This window comes from Rhipicephalus microplus, chromosome 8 (assembly GCF_043290135.1).
Source record: "Rhipicephalus microplus isolate Deutch F79 chromosome 8, USDA_Rmic, whole genome shotgun sequence".
NCBI classification, from domain to species: Eukaryota; Metazoa; Arthropoda; class Arachnida; order Ixodida; family Ixodidae; genus Rhipicephalus; species Rhipicephalus microplus.
The window spans coordinates 99,094,142-99,114,863 of record NC_134707.1 but is presented as its reverse complement, the minus strand read 5'-3'; the positions used below and the strand labels follow the sequence as shown (position 1 = coordinate 99,114,863).

The window sequence follows — 20,722 nt, the reverse complement described above, 5'->3', positions numbered from 1 at the left end:
GAAGTCCGAATTGATAACATCGCCGCTCCAGTCCTGTGCTTGATGCGCGAGAGAAAGCTTGACAAGGCTACAGGCTGGTGTAGGTCAAGCAGATATGAAACGCTTGAGCGGGCGACGGTGAATCAAGGGGGGACTTGGAGAGGAGCTGCCTTTCTCAAACATATAAGCTGAGAGTCTCTATGAACGAAGTCGCATGGTCTGCTTCGTCGTTTTGGAAGAGCTGTGAGTTCATTTTTTATGAACTGCACGTACGAACACAAACGTTTCATGCACTTCAGTGCCACGGGCGTGCACACACACACACACACACACACACACACACGCACGCACGCACACACACACACACACACACACACACACACACACAGACACACACAAACACACACACACACACACTCCTACCTACCTACCTACCTACCTACCTACCTACATACCTACCTATTTACCTACCTACCTACCTACCTACCTACCTACCTACCTACCTACCTACCTACCTACCTACCTACCTACCTACCTACCTACCTCTCTTTATGTCAGCGTCCATTCACAGTTTATCCCGGCTGCGGCGGCTGCATTTCCGATGGAGGCGGAAATGTTGTAGGCCCGTGTGCTCAGATTTGGGTGCACGTTGAAGAACCCCAGGTGGTCGAAATTTCCGGAGTCCTCCACTACGGCGTCTCTCATAATCATATGGTGGTTTTGGGACGTTAAACCCCACATATCAATCAATCAATCATTCACAGTTTAAGCAAAAAGTACATGTCTCGAGCGCCCCTGACGTACTTTTTAATAATAGCAGTTTACAGTAACTTTGCCTCTCCAGTAATCATTCAATAAAATTTCAAGAACTACAACCATCATTCAAACTAAAATATTCTGGGTATGTATTTGGCATTACAATGCCTCATTTTTGACGTTCATATCAATATGCCAAACTCATTATGAGGCCACATCTGTGCAGCGACCCTAGAGAATCTCAGATGGCGGCCTTTACGTCCCTACTGAGTGCGCAGTGCTTTGGAGGCCCAGCTTGTCCTCTTGCGTTCTTTGTACGGCATCGTAGGTGCCCAGTAAAGCCCCTAGAAAAGAATGACGACAAAAAGACAAAAAGGAGAGAGAAAAAAATGTGTGCTAAGCCAGGTCGTCGCGGCCTTTCTTGCAGGGTGCTGCAGTCAAGTGCCTGGCTCCTTCCTTTCTTCCTTCCTTCCTTCCTTCCTTCCTTCCTACCTACCTACCTACCTACCTACCTACCTGCCTACCTACCTGCTACCTACCTACCTACCTACCTACCTACCTACTTACCTACCTACCTACCTACCTACCTACCTACCTACCTACCTACCTACCTACCTACCTACCTACCTACCTACCTAACTACCTACCTGAAGCACACCCTTAGTGCTCCTAAGTGTGTGCCGGAAGTCCTTTTGAAACGACAAAACGGTGAGGAGCCCGCAGTGCCTGATGCCTTCCTTCCGGAGTGCGTCAAGGTCACTGGAGGCACTGTCCAAACCGTTCGGCGTTACATTCCTGCATTGTAAGTTCCAATTGTAATATGGCAATTACAAAAACCACCTCAACATATTGGAGTGTTCACACGAAGTAAAAGTTTTTGAGGCAAATGTTCACATGAAGTAAAGTTAATTTTGAATAAATTGCTCCTTAGGGTACTTATTCAGAAAAAAAGTTCTTTCGCGAAGGCTTCTCCTAATACCTAATTCAAGCGTTGTCATCATTTGATATGTTTTAGCAACAGAATCACGCGAACCAAAAAACAAAAACAAAATACGATTTAAACCAGTGCGCTTTTTAAATTCAGTACAATGACACACATGCAGGAAAAAGCTCTTGCTGTGAAGTCTTTCGTAAAAAAATGTGGCACGTAATCCTGATGACTGATATAGTAATCATTAAAATGGCTGGATAATAAAGAGCACTTGAAATCAGTGTCACTTGAAAAAACTCGAATGTGCTCAGAAAGAAATTTTGAGGACGCTTGAACTGCACCTTCAGCAAGAGAAAGCGAAAGCGTAGGTGGACCCCACTAGCAGTGCTTTCTGACTTTCTATCGTTGCTGCGCTTTTCGCTCCTGAGCTCAGCAATGCCACAAGGAAATAAAAGTGAGTAGGCCAAACATTCGCCGTTTTAAACCCTAAAGTGTCTGCACGTATGCAGTATAAGCTCGTTTATTGGACACTTTTTATAATACAAAAAACAGCATAACACGGACCTGTTGGCGGGTCGCGATAAGCAATTGTTATTTTAATGGTATTAATGTTTCTTTAATTAGGTCTAATTGAACAAGCCGGTTAAAAGAGACAATCCTCGGAGCACGGCATGCACGAAGCGTGATTTTGTGTGAAGTAACGAAGCATGAACGCATTCGCTAATACCCAAAACTGCCGTTGGTTTGTACCTGCATTTTTATGTGGGGCACTTCTGGTGCAATTAACCAATACTAAACATCAAGATAATAGCGTCGTAATATGTGCTAGTTGGTAAAGAATGGAACACAAGTAGATAAGTGGTGGTCCGCATGATGAATTGCTCACTAGCTACGTAACGTACTTACCACGGAGCAAGCATAGATTATAAGTTGCTCGCCATTTTTTAAGCTTAAAAATTATTGTTGCGTATCTCCGGCGGTATTTGTGGTAACGGTACATGGTGAAGTGTTCTTCAGACCTCGTTTCTGCTTCAGACATGGGGGCTTCGTGCCACGTTCACAAAGTCGCGAATGACGAAATTCGTGCCTTCCTGAGCTCTTATGCAAAATTAGCGCGCGATTTACCGGTCCACCAAGAAAACATACGTGCATTGAAGGAATGCACACCCGTTTATTGTTTTCTTGTTGCTTTCAGTAATTTGGCATTCGGCTCACTTCAGTATCTTTTTCCCGGTCCCTTGAAAACCAGATTAATCGGCTTTTACTATAGTTGCGAAGAGCTTAAGAAGCCGTATTTGTTTCTTATGTGAGTGCATCCAATTAAACACTGTAAATTTAGCATTCCTGTCAAGCAGTTTGAAGAACTAATGACGCCTAATCACTTACCGCAAAGAGCCTGTTCGAGCATGGTTCAGTACGCTATGACGTACAAAATGTCAAGGTGGCTTTTTCGATACAAACACTCATAATGGACAATCCCCAGCACCTTGAACTAGGGCCACGGCTGCGCTTGAGGTATGACAGGTGCCGTCATTACTTTGGCAAATACGAAGAATATTCTCTCGGGTATTTTCAATTTTTTGGAAAAGGAAGTGTATTTTGTGAATTCAACTGGGCTTTTGTAGTTAATAAGAGCCATGGTGTGGAGGCTACAAATACGTACAAATGATCAGCTACAATCTGATGTACAGTTGATGAGTCGCTTCCCGTATTTTTTTTTTCTCGATTGGAAAATGGTCCTCGCATGCGCGTGGTGATGCTGGGGGTAATGATGTGCAAACGGGTATTGTTTAGAGGACATTTCTACCTAAAACATGGGGGCCTGAGCCTCGTTCACATTGTGAACTATTTCGCGAAGAACAAAAGGCGTACCATTTATATCACTCTAATGTAAAATGACCATATGTTCACCAAGAGATTGAAAATACAGAGATAGAACAGACAAGAGTTCATTGTTTTTTGTTACTTTCGATTATTTGACATATGACTAACTTCAGGATATTTTACTGTGCCATAAACTGCAAAATATTGAGGTTTTACTGTACTTTTATAGACTAAATAGCCCTAATAGCCCGCTCGATCAAAGCGCACAAGATTCAGCGGCCGTGCTCTTGCACGTTAGGCTAACCAGTATGCCCTCGCTGCATCTCCTGCTTTCTATAAAAGCAATAACGGGTACCTTCAGAACGCACTTTCGCACAGTTTTTCTCCGCATGAACTCAAAGGCAATTCTTGCAACAACATAATTAGCTTCGGACAGCTTCTGACTTACTGACTTTCTGACTTGCTTAAGTTTCTGACTTACTGAAAGTCGAATGAAATTCCCAGCTGCACGCGCGTGTACTTTGGGCTCCTCCTCTGGAAAACATCCCAACTGACGGGGTTCTTTTCCGCTTGAATGTGGCTATTTGATATGATGACGTTGGTGTAGAAGAGGTAGTCGCAGTACTTGTCGTCCGGGTACATGTCCTCTGAGATGGCTGTCTCGCTTACGGTGCAGATTATCAACTTCACTGGGAGTAAGTAATAATGAATCAATGAACAAATCTTCTGTGTATCTCTTACTTGTTTTCATTTAATATATGTCACTTATTCTCAACACAAAGTGAGCATTAGCGTCAGCTGCGTGAACACCAGTTAAACGAAGGATACCTAGCACCTCATTAATTGACCGTATGATGTCATCATGACGCGAGATCACCGACACTAGTGACGTAATCTGGACATCAGACATTGCCGAAATTTATGATAGTATAATAACGCCAAAGAGATGTCACCACGGAATCTTCGCGCTTGGTAAAAGGCCGGCTAATCCCAAGGGGTTGTGGTGCTGAGATATTGTAATTTATTCGATTCTGGAGTCAGATGTATGCGCAATCAGTTGCCATATATGCAATGCGAAAAAAGATCGTGCTTTTTCTACGCTGCTCGAGAACATTATACATTACGTAAAACCTAGGTGACTTGCGAGTGTGAAAAATACATTCAATCACGAGGGGACATGAAGTGCAATTCGGTCCTCCAGAGGAATCAGCTGATCGCTGTTGTGGATGTCAATCTCGATGCTTCCACGTCCCGAGAAATATACTCCTCCCCAAGATGGTTTCTGTGAATACTGGAAAAAGAAATCTGCAGAGTTTCCCCCTCTGGAAGACTTGCGCCTTTCCTCGTCACTATGTATGAAATTACAAATAATTTCTGGTGCGCTTTCATCTATCGATGACGTACTGAAACAAGCAACATGACGCATAGGAATGAAATCAGCCGGTACTCCTAGGATAACGTTCCTAGCGTTCGTCCAGCGAACGCGTCTGTGAGCGACTCATACGTCGCTCACGCACTTCATAACAGAGATTTCCGACAATTCCTTAACCAGCCTATTTTAATGTAGTGTCAGTTTCAGATTGCTCAGGTATAGAAGAGCACAATGCGAAGTCGCGCATATTGCCCGCCTGTATTGTTAATATAGTAAACTACGCCGTTTCCGACATAAGCTTGATTTACTGAAAGAGCTCAAGACTGCATTACAAACTTTTATTATACACTCTCAGCTTTGCACGAAATGTTGAGTACAAATTTGAGCCGTTGTATGGGTAAAAAGCTGGATTCATCACGAGGCAAGCTTGGGCTGTGCGTGCGTTTAGAAGCGCGCACCTGGTTGTAGATTACGAGTCGCTAACTGAAATGCGCCCTTACCAGAGGGAACTGCTGTAGTCGTAGTTGTAGATGTTGTTGTTGTAGTGGTTGTCGTTGTAGTCGTTGTCGTCGTGGTTGACGTTGTTCTATCTGTCGACATCATTGTCGTTGTCGTGCTTCTCGTTGTTGTAAGCGGTGTAGTTCTGAGGCTTGTCGAAAACGTTAGGTCTGCAAAGATGTTAGGTGATCAGCAAAATGCCAGCGTTGTTTGTTTTTCGCGCTTGACATGCATCAGTAAAGAATGCTATACGCAAGTAAAAAAACTGCTTCCACCTTTACCCGAAGGGGATTGTGTGGAAATATGAATACATTTTTACTCGTGCCTTGGGTCTAGCCACCAATCAGTTACCTCCTCCTCGTTATTTCTACCCGTTTAAAGTCTATTTTGACTTCAGTGTCCCTAAACCCAAATGTTTTGAAAAATTGCGCGCCATTATTCTGCATTCTATGGTGTAGCTCTTTACAGAGCAATACCGAAGGTTCAACCGTTTTCTCCACCTTTCTAGGCACACTACATAACAGGTCTGTGCCTCCGTGTTTAGCTCGGTACGTCTTGGTCCGCAATACTCCCGTTTTAGCCTCGAAGAGCAGAGGACAACTCCGAAAGTTCTTGTAGTTCCTTTTTTTCTGCAATTTCCTGCTCTCTAAAGCATTACAATACTTTTTTGAGCTAGGGTGAGTAATTTGCCCAATTTTTGCGACCTCGGGTGCGATTTACTCATTTTCCGCATTACTCTAAACCTTACAAGATTTCAGGTTGGCACTCACGTCTACTCGCATGTATTTCAAAGCAGTATCATTCATACGTCATTTCAATATTCAATAAACAGTTGCTTAAATTACGTTGCGAGCCCTTTGTCTACACCCCGGCAACTCTCCTAGAGAAGTTCGTGATAAATATTCCTCATGTCTTTATTCATTTGAACAAGACAAAAAGTCCTTACTGGTTAGCAATCACACGTAACTCGTACTCTAAGGTAAACAGGGCCATGTAAAAGACACCTGATTACGTGGGATACTGGTGTGAAAGAGCACTGACACAAAAGCTGGAAAAGCTAATTCTCGGCAAGAGGACTCGTAAGTTCACTCACGAGGACACGGACCCGAATCGAGCCAGTAGTGTGAGTCCGAGTCAGTCAAATTGTGGTGAGTTTGAGTCCTTGTGAGTCCGATCAGGAAAATGTTTGCGTCGGTGAGTCCGAGGGAGCTCGAAGCTTGAAACTATATTTTATGAGTCACTCTGAGGGAGCTTCGTATTTCTCGTTCACCTCCGCACAAGTTCTGGTTCGTGTTTATTTGTGCTTGTGGAAAGTACTACGTAATAGGGCAAGGCTTTTCGCAACCCCGGCTTACTTTGCCGAATGTTTTCAAGATTGCATTGCGCATTTTGGAGAAATATGAACAGACCTGCACAAAATGAAGACACCCAGTTTGAGTGCACTTGCAGTAGGTGCGCGCCGGCCTGCTCAACGCATAGATTGGAAACCTAGTGTCTGGCGTGATGCGCTTCAGTTGTGCGCACGTTCGGAAGCATGCGCGGGGTTGTGAGAATGCGAGCTGCCCTGCAAAATTCGCCCTTACCAGAGGGTACTACTGTAGTTGTACTTGTCGTCGAGGTCGTTGTCGTCGAAGGGGTAGTCACTGTCGTGGTTGTCATCGTGGTCGTTGTAGGCGTCGTCGTCATAGTTGTCATTGGGGTAGTTGTCAATGCGGTTGTGGCAGTCATCGTGTTTCTCGTTGTACTCGGCCTAGTTCGGGGCATTGTCATCGAAAACGTGTGGTCTGCAAAAGCATTAGAAGAACAGCAACGTGCGTTCCTTTTTCCCGCTTGACGTACGCAACTGAAGAATTCCATATAAAGGGAAAAAACCACAATTTTGAGGTCATAAGGTCAGACGACAACATTCAACTACCCTACTTACAGAAAGCCTGGTCATGCTCTTACATTCAAAGCGTGACAAGAAGTTTTTCGCGTAATGAAGAACCCATTGCGTCTCTGATGCAGGACACCTGAAAGTTGCAGTCTTTCTGTCCTACCAAAACGCTAACCGTCAGACTAGCGTAGACGTACCAGCAAATGACTACCAGAGTTGCCTGTTTATTTTCTAGTTATGCTCTCCATGGAGGTTCTCGTTACATCTGCTTGGTGGCGTGACATTCTATGCGCATCACGAAATCAGTTGTACTGCAGACAGAATACAATCCAAAGGAGCTTAGCTGAAGTAACAACCGTTGAATCTGACTCTCCGCCAGCCACTTAGAAGTTAGGTGACCTGCTCAGAACAGTTGTGCTGTGATGTACTCACCTAAAATTGATACGAAAAAGAGACAAACACATACATTGTGCTTTGACAGCCGTTTTACTGTCTTATTTCCGCGTCCCCACGAGCCTGTCGCCTGGCGTCACAATGTGCCTCACTCACATGGTAATGCTGCTCCCTGCATACGAGCTCGCATTTATCTTTGCCGGCGGATCGCACTACATGGTACAACATGACCTTTTCCGACTGCCGCTTGACTGACCGGAACTGCTCAAAACTGTATTGCACACTTTGAAGCTATATCAGCGAGCCTGCACGAAAATACAGTTGCCAATTTTGTTGTTCTCAGAGTGCGCGCAAGTCGACGTTCTTAACTTGTGGATTTAAACCCCTGTTTTTTGCGAGGCGCGTTTGAGTTGTGCGCGTGTTTGAAAGCATGCGCGGTGTTGTAGATTAGAAGCTGCCCCATGAAATGGACCTTACCAGACGGAACTGCTGTAGTTGTCGTCGACGTTGTTGTTGTGGTTGTGGTCGATGTCGTTGTGGTGGTTGTGGTTGTCGTTGTGGTGCTGGTAGTCGTTGTTGTGAATGTTCTGGTCGTTGTAGTCATTCTCCTCGTACTTGTGGTCATGGTAGTTGTCAATGCAGCTGTAGTAGTCGTGCTACTCATTCTTCTGGTTGACATAGTTCTAGGGCTTGTAGTCGAAAACACGTGGTCTGCAAAAATAACAGGACACAAGTAACGTCATTTCATGGGGCAGTACAAGCTGCCTCATGAAATGGAAGGCTTACCAGAGGGGACAGCTGTAGTTGTAGTCGTCGTTGAGGTTGTTGTCGTTGTAATCACTGTCGTTGTGGTAGCTGTCGTTGTTGTAGTTGTTCTTGCCGTTGTGGTCATTCTCCTCGAGCTTGTCGTCATGGTAGTTATCGATGGAGTGGTCGTAGTAGTCGTGCTACTCATTCTTGTGGTTGTGGTAGCTGCCGTTGTTGTAGTTGTTCTTGCCGTTGTAGTCATTCTCCTCGTTCTTGTCTTCATGGTACTTATCAATGGAGTGGTGGCAGTAGTCGTGCTACTCATCCTTCTGGTTGTCATAGTTCGTGGGCTTGTCGTCGAAAACACGTGGTCTACAAAAATAACAGGACACCAGCAACGTGCGTCGTTCTTCAAGCTTGACATGAAAAACTAAAGAATGCTCCACAAAAGCAAAAAAGACGATGATTTGCAACTGAAAGGTCAGACGATAGCATGTATTCAACCTACACGCGAAAACCTCGCGATGATCTGATGTTTGCGGTTTGGGCTATCAGTGGAAGTGGGACATCAAACTATTTATTGAGAGATTCATATTTCTCTTGTCTGGGAGGACCGGTTTCATCACTGATGCACTGATAGAGGTTCTCGTTATATCCACGGTGGCTTGACACTCCATGTTTATTTTAAAAATGGGTCATAGCAGACGGAAGATAATTGAAAGGCACTGTGGGGAAGAAAAAAGTATAATACATAACTCTACGTGATGTTATTACTAGTTAGCTGATAATGCAGTGTTTCTCTGTGCCTGCGGATTATGCCACTATGTTAAAAATGGCTTTCTCACACTATCTTGATCGACCGGATGTTAAGTATGGCTTTTTTCACACCATCTTGATCGACAGGATGTTAAATGTGGCTTTTTCCACACCATCTCCATTGACCGGAACGTCTTAAGACCGCATTGTAAGCATTTATGTCATATCAACAGGTCATCACGAAACGAAGATTCATATTTTCGGAGGAGTCAAAGCGCGCGCGTGCCGGCGTGCTTGAAGCGTTGATTTGATCCCCCGTTCAGCACGAGGCATGCTTGAGCTGTGTGCACGTTTAAAAGTTTTCGTGGGTTCTAGATAGCGAGCTGGGCTTTGATATGCGGCCTTACCAGAGGGCACCGCTATTGTCGTTGAGGTTGTCATTGTTGGGGCTCTCGTCGCTTCCGTCGTTGTTGTCGTTGTGGTTGTTCTCGGCGTCTTTGTCGTAGTCATGGTGCTTATCGTTGTAGGCGCCATCGTTAGGGGGCTCGTCGTCGGATATGTATTATCTGTAAAAATATTAGGATTCCAGAAACATGAGTTTTTCATCACGCTTGGCATGCCTAAGGTTTACAGGGTCACAAGAAGTAGCAAGTACTTTGAAAGAGACCGTTTTATACGTCCCCAACGCCTGTAAATTTAAATAACTTTTAGTAGAAGGGTTTGCTTCTTAGCTTGTGCGCGAACTTTTGTGTTCAGTGTTCTCAGCAAAATTAGATGCACGGGCAAAAGAAAGATGCGCGTGCACTAACACTGCTGACCAATAAATCTGGTTTATTGAATGCATGGGCAAGAAATATAAGTGTGGTCACCTATAGGTAAAACCTCGTGCTCCGAGATTAGAAGGTACAACATGATTGAGAAGAGTAGGACACTTGTCATGAAGGTAGTCGGTTTCTTTGCAGGGAGACACATCAGATGATGCGGTCATAGACACTGTACATCTCATTTCTGGCCGATAGCCATCACTATCAAAATGACACACAACTTGGCAATCTCATCATTGCTGTAAAAGTGTGCTCGCCAGGCACAAGTCCGACAATGGTTCGAGAAATGGCCCGTATTACACACGCCTGATCATTCTTTTTGTATTCTCAGGCTCTGTCGTACACACAGCATCGAAGCTGCCCTCTGCACTGTACAACTACTAGAGTATACGTAACGCATTTTACAAACCAGACACCTACCTGTAGATGCTGCAGTAGGCATAGAATGTATCGTGACCTTTGTAGTACTGCTCGCCATTTGCCGCTTCGTTGAGATCGGTTCTCGGACTTTGGTGGTCCAAGGTGGAGATGATGAAGGTCCGCTCATCTCAGCGAGGTCGTCCGTGGAGGCCTCGTCCGAGTTATCCTCATCTGCAGAATAGGAGACGGGAATCAGTCACGTGCAGGACGATTTACATTTTAGTTTTTCTCCAACCCAACCATTTGGAACCTTCACCTTCGCATTCCCGACACAAGCTAGAAAAAGATACGTTAAAACCAATGTTCTATTAGGACATTCTTATTAGTGCAGGTTCACTTACCTTAACGCTGGTTACATTGACCCGCCTTGTTCAAGAGGTGGCTGATCTCATTAAGCTATCATTTTTGTCTGATAACTGTTTCTTTTTGAATTCGAGAGACGATGAACGTGTCACGTTTAAGATTGATACGGCTACTATGTTACTATTCCTTACTAATCACTTAAGTATACTATGGCAAGATATTGTTGAAACCCTGCCAAAATATCAAACGTTGATTTGTCAGTACATCTCACGTGGAATCACGCGAAGTATATTGCCTCTTAGACAACGCTGGTACACAACCATCATGTCGATTATGCGTGCAAACTTCACTGCAATAGCCTTTCTCTTGTTGCTTGACTAACACCTTAATGTGATTTCGTGGAAGCGTTATTGCCACAAACTTAATACTCAAACTCCCTGGCCAGCCTACTGTATACTCAACCTCCAGCGTTTGACTTTCCTCAAATTAATGTCCTTAATAATATTGGTTTTCATTGTGAAACGTCCTAGTTTCTTCACCAGCGTGTGAGCACTGAAGTTCAGTTATACAGTGTCTGGGTCCGCTCATTTCTTGGTTTGTCCTCGTCAGTACCCGGTGTTCTTGCCTGTGGTCATATCTTTCATAGCCAGTGATTATCTTGCCTTCGTGCTGCATTTTCTGCCTATTCCTACACAACCTGCTGTGTTCTTCTCGCTTGAACTTACGGCGACTTTTCTTCCTTTAAATGGCTCACAGCGTTGCCCTTAACAATGAACAATTTTCACAAGATTCCAGACATCTTTATCACATAGAAAGCACCGGTAAATTGTATCTTTCGTGTGTCTTTCCCTTGGGCGAGAGTGGTGAACAATCGTTCGTAATTGGAGAATGCCTCCGAAATAAGCCTTCAGCGAAGTTTTTAGAGGAGCTTTTTTGCTTTCATCCATCCAACTTAGTAATGATGGTTTCCCATTCTCTTCCTTAGTTACGCAGCTATGTTTCTTTACTTTCTCTATTTAGTATTCCTCGTCTATGTACACATATTATTTTTCACATATGGTGACAAGTGATTACTCACCGAAATAGGTTGTGGTAAGCACAAGGGCGCCCACAATGCCCAGCAGTGCCAGCAGGCACAGACACATGATAACTGTCAGCATGGTTTCCCTAGATTCGTAGTCACTGCACACAAGTTCATTTGTCCAATTTTGGTCAATAAATAAACTGCACAAAAGATTAAAAAGAAAGTGGGCCAAGGTGAACACAGGGTGATAAACAAAGCTATCCTCGAAATTGTCTAGTTTATTACACCAAATGCTCACATCACCTAATTTTTTTGAAGATCCCTGAAGGGGGGTAAAACATATGGCTTCGATCTGCAGTACAGCTGGGTGACGTCATTCAAACAGCAAATTTGTTGCATTGTCCAAGACGTTTGATCAAATAGTGATGGCTGCTATACTCTAGGGAACGCAGTTCAAATCTGATGCTGCTCGGGGAACGAAATGAAGACGAAATTGAAACGGTGCGAGCACATGGGCGTTGCGCTTCTGGTTCACGTTCACCGTGATGTGAGTGGCGTGGACGATATGGGGTGCATGGCTGAGATCACTGGGAAAAAAATTGTGAAATAAAGACAAAGCAGCAATGTGACAACGCGGACACAAATTAGATGAGCTGGATTCTGCTTTCATTGTTGTTGCGCTAACTTCGTACTGATGGGCGAAACGAATGAATCTAGCTGCGTGGTTTTGGACAGCTGCCAGCGCAGAGGTGTGGGAGTAGGTTGGTGGTTGGGAGGGGAGGGGTGTTTTGAAGCATTGGTCTAACGAGTGATAAGTGGGCTAGTTGTCTCACGTGCTTGGGGGAATCATAAAAGTGGCGCCTAGAGAATTCACGTGTTTTATTGACAGTGATACAATGTTAGTATTACGAATGCGGCATCCCAGGTCACTGCTTGAGGCCCCTCCCAAATATTGCAATGAATGAATGGCCTCGATCGATACACCGGATGTTGTGTACAGGGAAATAGTATGAACGTTGGGAGAATGGTACAATATCAATTTCCTGGGATTTAGAGGCATTGCCATTCATTGTACCTGTATACTACATAGTTGAGAATAGTGGGTAAAGATTGATGGTAAATAAGTGAATCTGGTAAAGTGACTTTTTTACGCCTATTGGGTGTTTCTAAGGCAGGAAAAGATATATAAATTGAGCGTGATTCCAAGGTGAATTTAAGAGGTGGTATGTTTCTAAGTTTTGCAACTAAGTTGATTAATTCAACTAGCCCCGCCCCGGTGGTCTAGTGGCTAAGGTACTCGGCTGCCGAGCCGCAGGTCGCGGTATCGAATCATGGCTGCAGCGTCTGCAGTTTCGATGGAAGCGCAAATGTTGTAGGTCCGTGTTCTCAGATTTGAGTGCACGTTAAAGAACCTCAGGTAGTCGAAATTTTCGGAGCCCTTCACTACGGCGTCTCTCATAATCATGTGGTGGTTTTGGGACGTTAAACCCCACATATCAATCAAATCATTCATGAATAATTCAACTACTTTATTAATATAATTGGCCTCTGTAGCATTCGATGGTAAGATACTAAATTGGGGCGAAAAAATGGTTAATCATATCAACTAAATTTATAATAGGAGGAAGATGCAGCACTGCAAGAAACATATATTGGATAACGTTCGTAGCACGTTGCAAACTTTCAACAAGTGAATTGTGTACAAAAAGCACAATCGATGCTGGTTATCCTCAAAGTCAGTTTTCTGAAGGAACACGAACATTTGCACTTCTGAAAAGTTGCTTTGCAGCAATCTCGTAGCTGAAAGCAAGCCTGCAGCGCATACAGGTGACACTGACCGTTGCCGCTTTTCATGGGAGCCATGTTATTACGTTACTACTGTAAATAACTAAATGAGGTCAGTTGTGGCTAGTGTCCTATTTTCTATGTTGTTGCGTTAGGCTAACTGTGGAAAAAATTGCTGTGCCACAGTAACTATAAAAACACGGCTTTCATCGCTTTAGATCATCTAATGTGTTACATCAAGTGTTTATGCCTGCCGTTTATTACGAAAACACACTAAAACAGCTCGGGATATATTAGAAGACACATTCGTGAGCGTAGGCACCAACAAGGCCACCCGAAATTCATTTTGTATAAATACTGTAGCATGAAAATCGTTTACAACGTGGCTTACAACACCCAGCTCATAAAGTTGTTTCGTCATCACCCAGGTGTGATATGCCTAGAGGCCTAGATCAAAGGTCAGAAGCTTTCTGAGGTACAGGGGCAACTTGCTTGAAGCCTACAATTAGGGGGCCATGAGTTGAGAAAGCGGCGAGAAAGAAAAAAAATATTTGAAAAAAAAACAAAGAAAATGAAAGACTTTACAGACGAAAAGAAAACTGCAAACTTGCATTAACGATATTATCAAAAAACTAATATAAATAATGTTTAATTTGAGCATGGCTTGCGCAAAGCTGCAATTTATCGACATAGGTTCAAAGCAGAAAACAAGTTCAATCAGACTTTTGATGCATAACAGCCCTAGCCAGCTCGCCAATATCTAGAAGAATGTTGCTCACCAGCAGACGCAGAAAGTCGTGTTGGAGTTTATCGCTTAGTCGGGAAGCGTGAAGCTGCTGGTTAGAGGGGAGGAGGGAAATGTTCAAACTTCATCGTGACGGGGCCCACGTGATACAACTTTGCGGGCCACATGCGACCAGTTTTCCTCATGTTTACATTCGTGGTCTTGAGGAAAACAGCTTCTTCACTTGTTGATGGCATATCGGTACTCGGTTAGCTCCGAAATAGTGAAATATAGTAAAAAGTTGATGCGTGAGATAACGTTTCGCGTAGCATCTTTTCTTTACTGTAATTTGTCACAGCATCAAACTTTGGCCGGAAAATGAAACACAAGGTGACATTCATTACATTACTTTAAGAACGTTCGAATGCTTCATAAGCTTTCATTCAGTAAAAGAGCACTATTACAGTCGCCGATGTGTACAAATGTGTCACTAATGATAGCAGACGACGCTCGGTTTACGCCTCACACCTTTGCACAAATAAATCCAAAGTGATCAGCGCCTAACTGACGCGCGCTCGAGCAGCATTGAGAAATTAAGGAAATAGTTTAGCACTCCCATATAGTCTCCAGTGGGTTTGGACGTCACCTTTACGCCACCTCTGAACTCACATACTTCCGACGGCCACAACAGCACGTCACACATAGATGACTTATTAGCCGCAGCAAATCTATATATGCCTACCATTTCCGAACAGCATTTCTTCGAAATAATACCTCTGTCAACCATTTCTATGACGAAATAAACAAATGTTGTATATCTAAGCAGTGAGAAGCCAACCCTAACCCTTATATAATAGTTTTGGAATGAAGGCCCTATAGGTCTCATATTTTCAATTTAATAAAAATTCCACGCTGGGCAACCTAATTACTTACGAATCATGGGAACCTTCAGCTGAAAGCAGAAGAGAGAATGAACTTTTAGCGGTGCAAATAACTTCACAGCCACGAGTCAGACGACGTATGCAACACGTAATAAATGCCGACAAGGGACGTGTCCTCTTACGTACACTTACATAAGCAGAGTTTATAGATATCAAAAGAATTGCCGCCCAGCACAGACATGCACTAATAGACAAGGCACAGTTCACAGTCCACAAAGACATGAAATGAAGATGGTGTGTTAAGCCATAGCTTTACTCCCATTTAGGAAGTCTGGAACACTAAAGATGGGTTTAAATGGAACAGTGGCGCTGTGAGATTAGTAGTGTGTCTTGTAGCAACGGAGCGTAATTTTTTTTGAAAAGGTCATACTCGAGTAGGGGAGCACTTACATGAGACAACAGGGACTGGTTCGGGAAACTTTGTGGCGTCTGGAATGACCGGAGGCGCCTCTGAAACAGAAGGAAGTACATGTGTGAAGGAAAAAAAACACTGCTCAATGAAATCAGATCATGCACCTGTCAAAATACACCTAGAAAGGTTCAGCTGATAATGAAAATTTTGCAGTGAAAGTGATTTATTTGTTTATTCATTTATTTATTTATATACCCTGAAGGCTCATTTGGGCATTACATAGGGGGGGGAGGGGGTTAGTTACAATACAGCAGGTTTATGTGCAAAACAGAAATATTCACACAGAACACGAAAAAAAGTAATAAAAACGTAAATGCAAAACAAATTTCGCACCAAAGAAGACATCGTAATGTAGCAGTCGGTATGGCATGAAACAATGTGTGCGATACCTGATGTAATGCTGGAACTAGACTAAAGGAAATAAAGCCACAAAATGTTACGATTCAACATTCCACATCTTCATTAATCTGCGGACAAACGTGTCATGATCACGCACAGCTACAGCATCACTTGGTAGTTTATTCCAATGATAAATCGCAAGAAACAATGGTGAGTCACGAAGGAAGTTAGAACGGGCAAACATGGGCTGTATTTTGTAAGCATGATCCACACGTAGAAAATTGCGATGAGCTGGTTTAGTCTGTGAATGTAAGAAAGATGACTTACTGAAATAAAGCTTGTGGATATGAGACAGCAGTTCGATAAGCCTACGTATTTCGAGAGTCGGTAATTTCAACGACGTTTTAATAGCTGTTATGCTATATAGCCGAGAATATTTTCCTGTGATAAAGCGGGCTGCTTTGTTTTGAATGGCCTCAAGTTTATGAATAAGGTATTGCTGCTTTGGATTCCAAATAAGGGCAGCGTATTCCATTTTCGAGCGAACTAAGGTTGTGTATGCGAGAAGTTTGGTGGATTGGTTAGCAGAGTGCAAATTTTGTTTAACAAATCTTTGAGCTCTTACAGCCTTACTGGCTATTGCCTCAACATGACCATTCCATGAGAGGTTGTGTGCAAGGTGAACTCTTAAGTATTGTATTGTGTTCACATTTTCCACTAGCCTTTTGTTTATGATGTAAAAATGCAGCTCAGGTTTCGTAATTTTTGTAAATTGAATATACTTTGTTTTTGAAACATTAATTTCTATTTGCCATTGGCAGCACTATCGGGTGATTTGGTTAATGTCAGACTGTAGCGCACTCGTATCAATATGACTAGTAATTTGTCTGTAAATTACACAATTGTCTGCAAAAAGTCTGATTGGGGATGACAATTGGTTACTTAAATCATTAACGTAAATTAGGAATAGGATTGACCCTAGCACGGTACCTTGCGGAACACCTGATTTTACCTTTACTAATGGAGACAAGGTATTATTAACAAAAAGAGACTGATAGCGATCGGACAGGAAATTAGCAACCCATTTACAGATATTACGGTTGATATTTAGGGCGCTTAGTTTCATATTTAGGCGGTTATGGGGAACCTTGTCGAAGGCTTTGGCGAAATCTATAAAGAGAGCATCAACGTCTGTTTTATTATGTATCGCTTCGTGTATATCAGTTATTAGTTCGAATAGTTGAGTTTCGCTTGAAAGGCCACGCTGGAAACCATGCTGACTTGGTAAGACGAACTTGCTCGTGGTTAGATATGTCATAACTGCAGATGATATAATGTGCTCTAAAAGTTTACATGGTATGCTCGTTAGTGAAATTGGTCATGAGTTACTGAGCATAGAGGGGTCACCTGATTTAAAGATAGGAGTGGTGTGGGCCATTTTCAAGGCGTCTGGTACGCTACCACTATCAATAGATTGCTGAAAAAAAGAAGCTAGAATATGAGAAATAACAGGCTTTGCTATTTTTAGCATTTTAGAGCAGATGCCGTCCGGGCCGGGTGCTGAATTGTTTGGGAGCCTTTCAATAGCTCGTTCAATACCTTGGTGTGAAATAATTAAATCGTTCATGACCGAATTTAGAGTCGTGAACTTAAGGTCAGACGGAATGGGATTTTCTTCTGTGAATACTGAACCAAAAACATTATTTAGCTCATTTGCAACACATGATGGTGAACACATGATTATGTCGAGGGGGCGTCCCAGTCTCTAATGGTGGAAGACCAGCAAGGTGTTGTTCGTTCGACACAGAAGCAACGCAAAATTGGCTGACTTTTTCGACCACACACCCAGAATTAAATTCTAAATGTTGGTCTCTGCAATTATTCTTGAGCCTGGTGAGCCTTCCTCTAAAGTTTTGCATTTGAGCAGGATTTGTTATTTTGTCGCGACAAGCGTCGCCTTGTCTCGCCTGCCGCGTGAGTTTGTTGAGCCTTGCATGGTCCTATATGGTGTTTTCCGTCCGTGAATTTGCTCCCTCATTATTAGAGAATGAACACTGAGTAGTCACATCCGTCCATCCATCGAATTTCTGTGCAACACAAGCTTCACATCGCTAGCCAATGCAATGTCTGCACCATTTACCGTTCAGTATTAGCTAGTCAATGTTTACTAAGTGACAAATGTGAGAACAACGTTTCACAATTAGCTTATCGGCCAGTGCAGCCAATGCGTGCATTCGAATGGTTGTAGATAATACGAGCCGTTACATAGACGCCAAAGTCGGTGGGAACCCGAACATGAAAGTGTTGTGCACCTGGTGAAATTGATAGTGACCTCTCAGCGGCGTAAAATAGTGATAAGCCCCTCAACAAGCTCAATCACTATGCGGATGCTAGAAAAAGTAAGGGGCAATTAATACCACAAAAAGAACATTACCGGAAAACCGGAAAATGTGCCGATTTTATGAACGCCTTCTCTCTTAGATGTATCTAATTTGAATAAGTTTTATTTTTCTCTACAAGTCATGCGCTTCTTTAGTCGCAACATGAAACATGCCTGTGATGTAGTGTTTTGAGCATCGTAAGATGACTGCCTGCGTGCAATTCAGACCGCTCGACAGACTTTTTTTTGGTCGTATATATATACAGCAAGAAACTCCGCGCCAACACTCTTTCGTAATACTTTCCTTTCAGGCAGCTCTCGCTCTTCCACAACAGCCCACAGCTTCCAATAAATCTTGTGGGCGATCTTGCTGAGCTAACTATTCCATTGATAATGCTGGAAGTTGGACCTCGCCCCCAGCAAGGACCTACTTACCCATCGTCAGTCTTTTCTACAGCTGATTGGTCGAGTGGTAAGCTCTTGTTTCAATGGTTGTAACCAAGACAAGGAAGAATTCGCCTGATGTTTGACAGAGGCCACACCTGAAAATGAACTATTATAGTAGTGGTGTCTAATCGTCGCTCCCAGTGCGTGACCTCAACTAATCAGCAATCGTTGTCAATATCCATGCACCTAACTGCTTTAACTAACTATTAACCAGCACATACAGCAATTCACGAGTAAAGCGCCTTAATTGCATAATGACCTTCTGTGAGAAAAAATTACAGCAACTATCACTGCTTCTTACATAAATGTTCACATGCCAAAAAGCAGAGCTGGTCTTAAGCTTGTTTAAAATAACTGCTATTCTATATGCACAAAAGCTAAATAATGACCCGGAAACCGTGCCCATTAGGAATACATATTTCATATTTGGTATTACTATCAAACATGGTTATTAGTTGTTGACTGCCTGAAACGTAAGCAAAATTTTGTAATTTTGTTTATTTTGAGTAACCGCTACCTTATACACACAAAAGCTACATCATTACCATGCCACCGAACACATTAGGAATGCATATTTCAAATTCGGTATCAGCATCAAACATGGTTATGAGCTGTTGTCTGCTTGAAACATTTGCTGCATATTGTAATTTAGTTACTTTAGCAAGAGTAGATAGCTGAAAGGTTAACCGGTGATAGTCTAAAATTGAAGAATTAAACTGTTCAATTTTATTCCTTCCCCAAATATTTCTAACATGCGAAAGTAATCACTTTTAGGCAGCATAAAGGTGCTACAAACACTAGTAATTTTATGAACTACTGTTCAAGGTTTTCAGTAGAGCAGCCCGCCTATATGTGAGACAAAAAGTCGTAAAGTTTAGTGCCATGGAGATGTTGAGAAGAAATGGATAACCACTTGCTGACGATTCTTTTTGTCGCTGCCTCATAATATGCCCTGCATAAGGCAACTTCAAAATAAGCTAATTGTTTTAGGCTACAATTTCACCACAGCCCGCACATTACCACGCTTCAGTCACAATGGTGTAGACGTGTAAACTCCGAGCTTCTTACTCACTGCGTAGAAGTCGAAAGCAATACGGTAGACATAACATTGAAGGGGCTCAAGTAATACATCAATCAATCAAAATCAAGAACTTGATTATTCACGAGAAGATGACATATCATTTAACCAACAAAGTGTGTGCCCTGTACTGGCAAGAAGTTAAGAAAAGGGTGCTTATTTATTACCAAGTTAAAAACCCAGAGTACGTTAGAAAAGTATATAACGTTGGGAATAAAAGGCGTTCTCAACAGAGAAAGGTCGAGAGGATGAAAGAGCGTAGGTTAGTTTTTAACAGATAAACGACGGTGGTTTATTCAGCTCTGTGTGAAGCTTATCCTAAAGGTGGAATGCGCAATGCGTGAATATAAATCATTCATAATTAAGGAAAGCTTTGGAATAGTTAAACTGTTAGAAAAAACTGAGTGTCGTATCCACTCTTCATAAGCGCATGATTCACCAGGTCTGTAAATAGAATCAGCATACCACCGATTAAAACAGTGCACTTTAAACGGGGAACCTAACCATACGGTATATTGATCAGGCACCAACCAGCCCTGTTCTGAGTTATGGCAAAAGTGAGAATCAAGCGTGGGCCAAGAAATAAAGACATCACAATAAGCACGGAGTGTGATTACACTGCGCATCTCATGTCGCTGAAGAGATCTAATTATATTAGACTTCAGTTTATTTTTGTTATTTTTTGTTCTGACCATGCCGAAAAATTATTTCAGTTGCATGCGTCTCTCCACTCGGCCTCTGTAATGGTTAAGATATGCAGATACGGTACAGCTGTGCTTTTGCCTACCTGAGCATATCTACTTTCTTGGGAGTGGTTTCAGTTACGGCACGGCGGTGAGAAAATTTGAAAATACTCCATTTCGCCACCCTAGAGCTACAAGGGTGGCGAAATGGAGGCGCAAATGTAGGCCCG

The 20,722-nt window shown here is 42.9% G+C and overlaps 2 protein-coding genes across 3 annotated transcripts in view; both read right to left on the bottom strand.

The window, feature by feature from the left end:
* Positions 1-693, bottom strand: part of LOC142768686 (uncharacterized) — a 32,162-nt gene extending 31,469 nt beyond the window's left edge. For both annotated transcript variants that reach the window (XM_075870696.1, XM_075870697.1), the window contains exon 1: positions 523-693. The gene's annotated coding sequence lies outside the window, so the exon portion shown is untranslated. The remainder of the gene's footprint in view (positions 1-522) is intronic.
* Positions 694-998: 305 nt separating this feature from the next.
* Positions 999-18,723, bottom strand: LOC142768333 (uncharacterized). Its single transcript, XM_075870302.1, has 13 exons — positions 18,720-18,723; positions 15,544-15,603; positions 15,146-15,164; positions 11,758-11,903; positions 10,377-10,547; positions 9,540-9,698; positions 8,416-8,748; positions 8,107-8,340; positions 6,944-7,144; positions 5,363-5,530; positions 3,972-4,179; positions 1,383-1,530; positions 999-1,079 (listed from the first exon to the last, which is right to left on the bottom strand). The coding sequence occupies exons 1-13, from the start codon at positions 18,721-18,723 to the stop codon at positions 999-1,001; spliced, it is 1,932 nt and encodes a 643-aa protein (XP_075726417.1).
* Positions 18,724-20,722: the final 1,999 nt, after the last annotated feature.

What these genes read in the sequence shown, in the direction of transcription:
- LOC142768333 (XM_075870302.1), bottom strand. An exon ending in GACAATAGCGGTGCCCTCTG is followed by an intron (nt 8,749 to 9,539) that starts GTAAGGCCGCAT and finishes TTATTTTTGTAG; the next exon opens with ACCACGTGTTTTCGACGACA. An exon ending in AACTACAGCAGTTCCGTCTG is followed by an intron (nt 7,145 to 8,106) that starts GTAAGGTCCATT and finishes ATGCTTTTGCAG; the next exon opens with ACCACACGTTTTCGATGACA.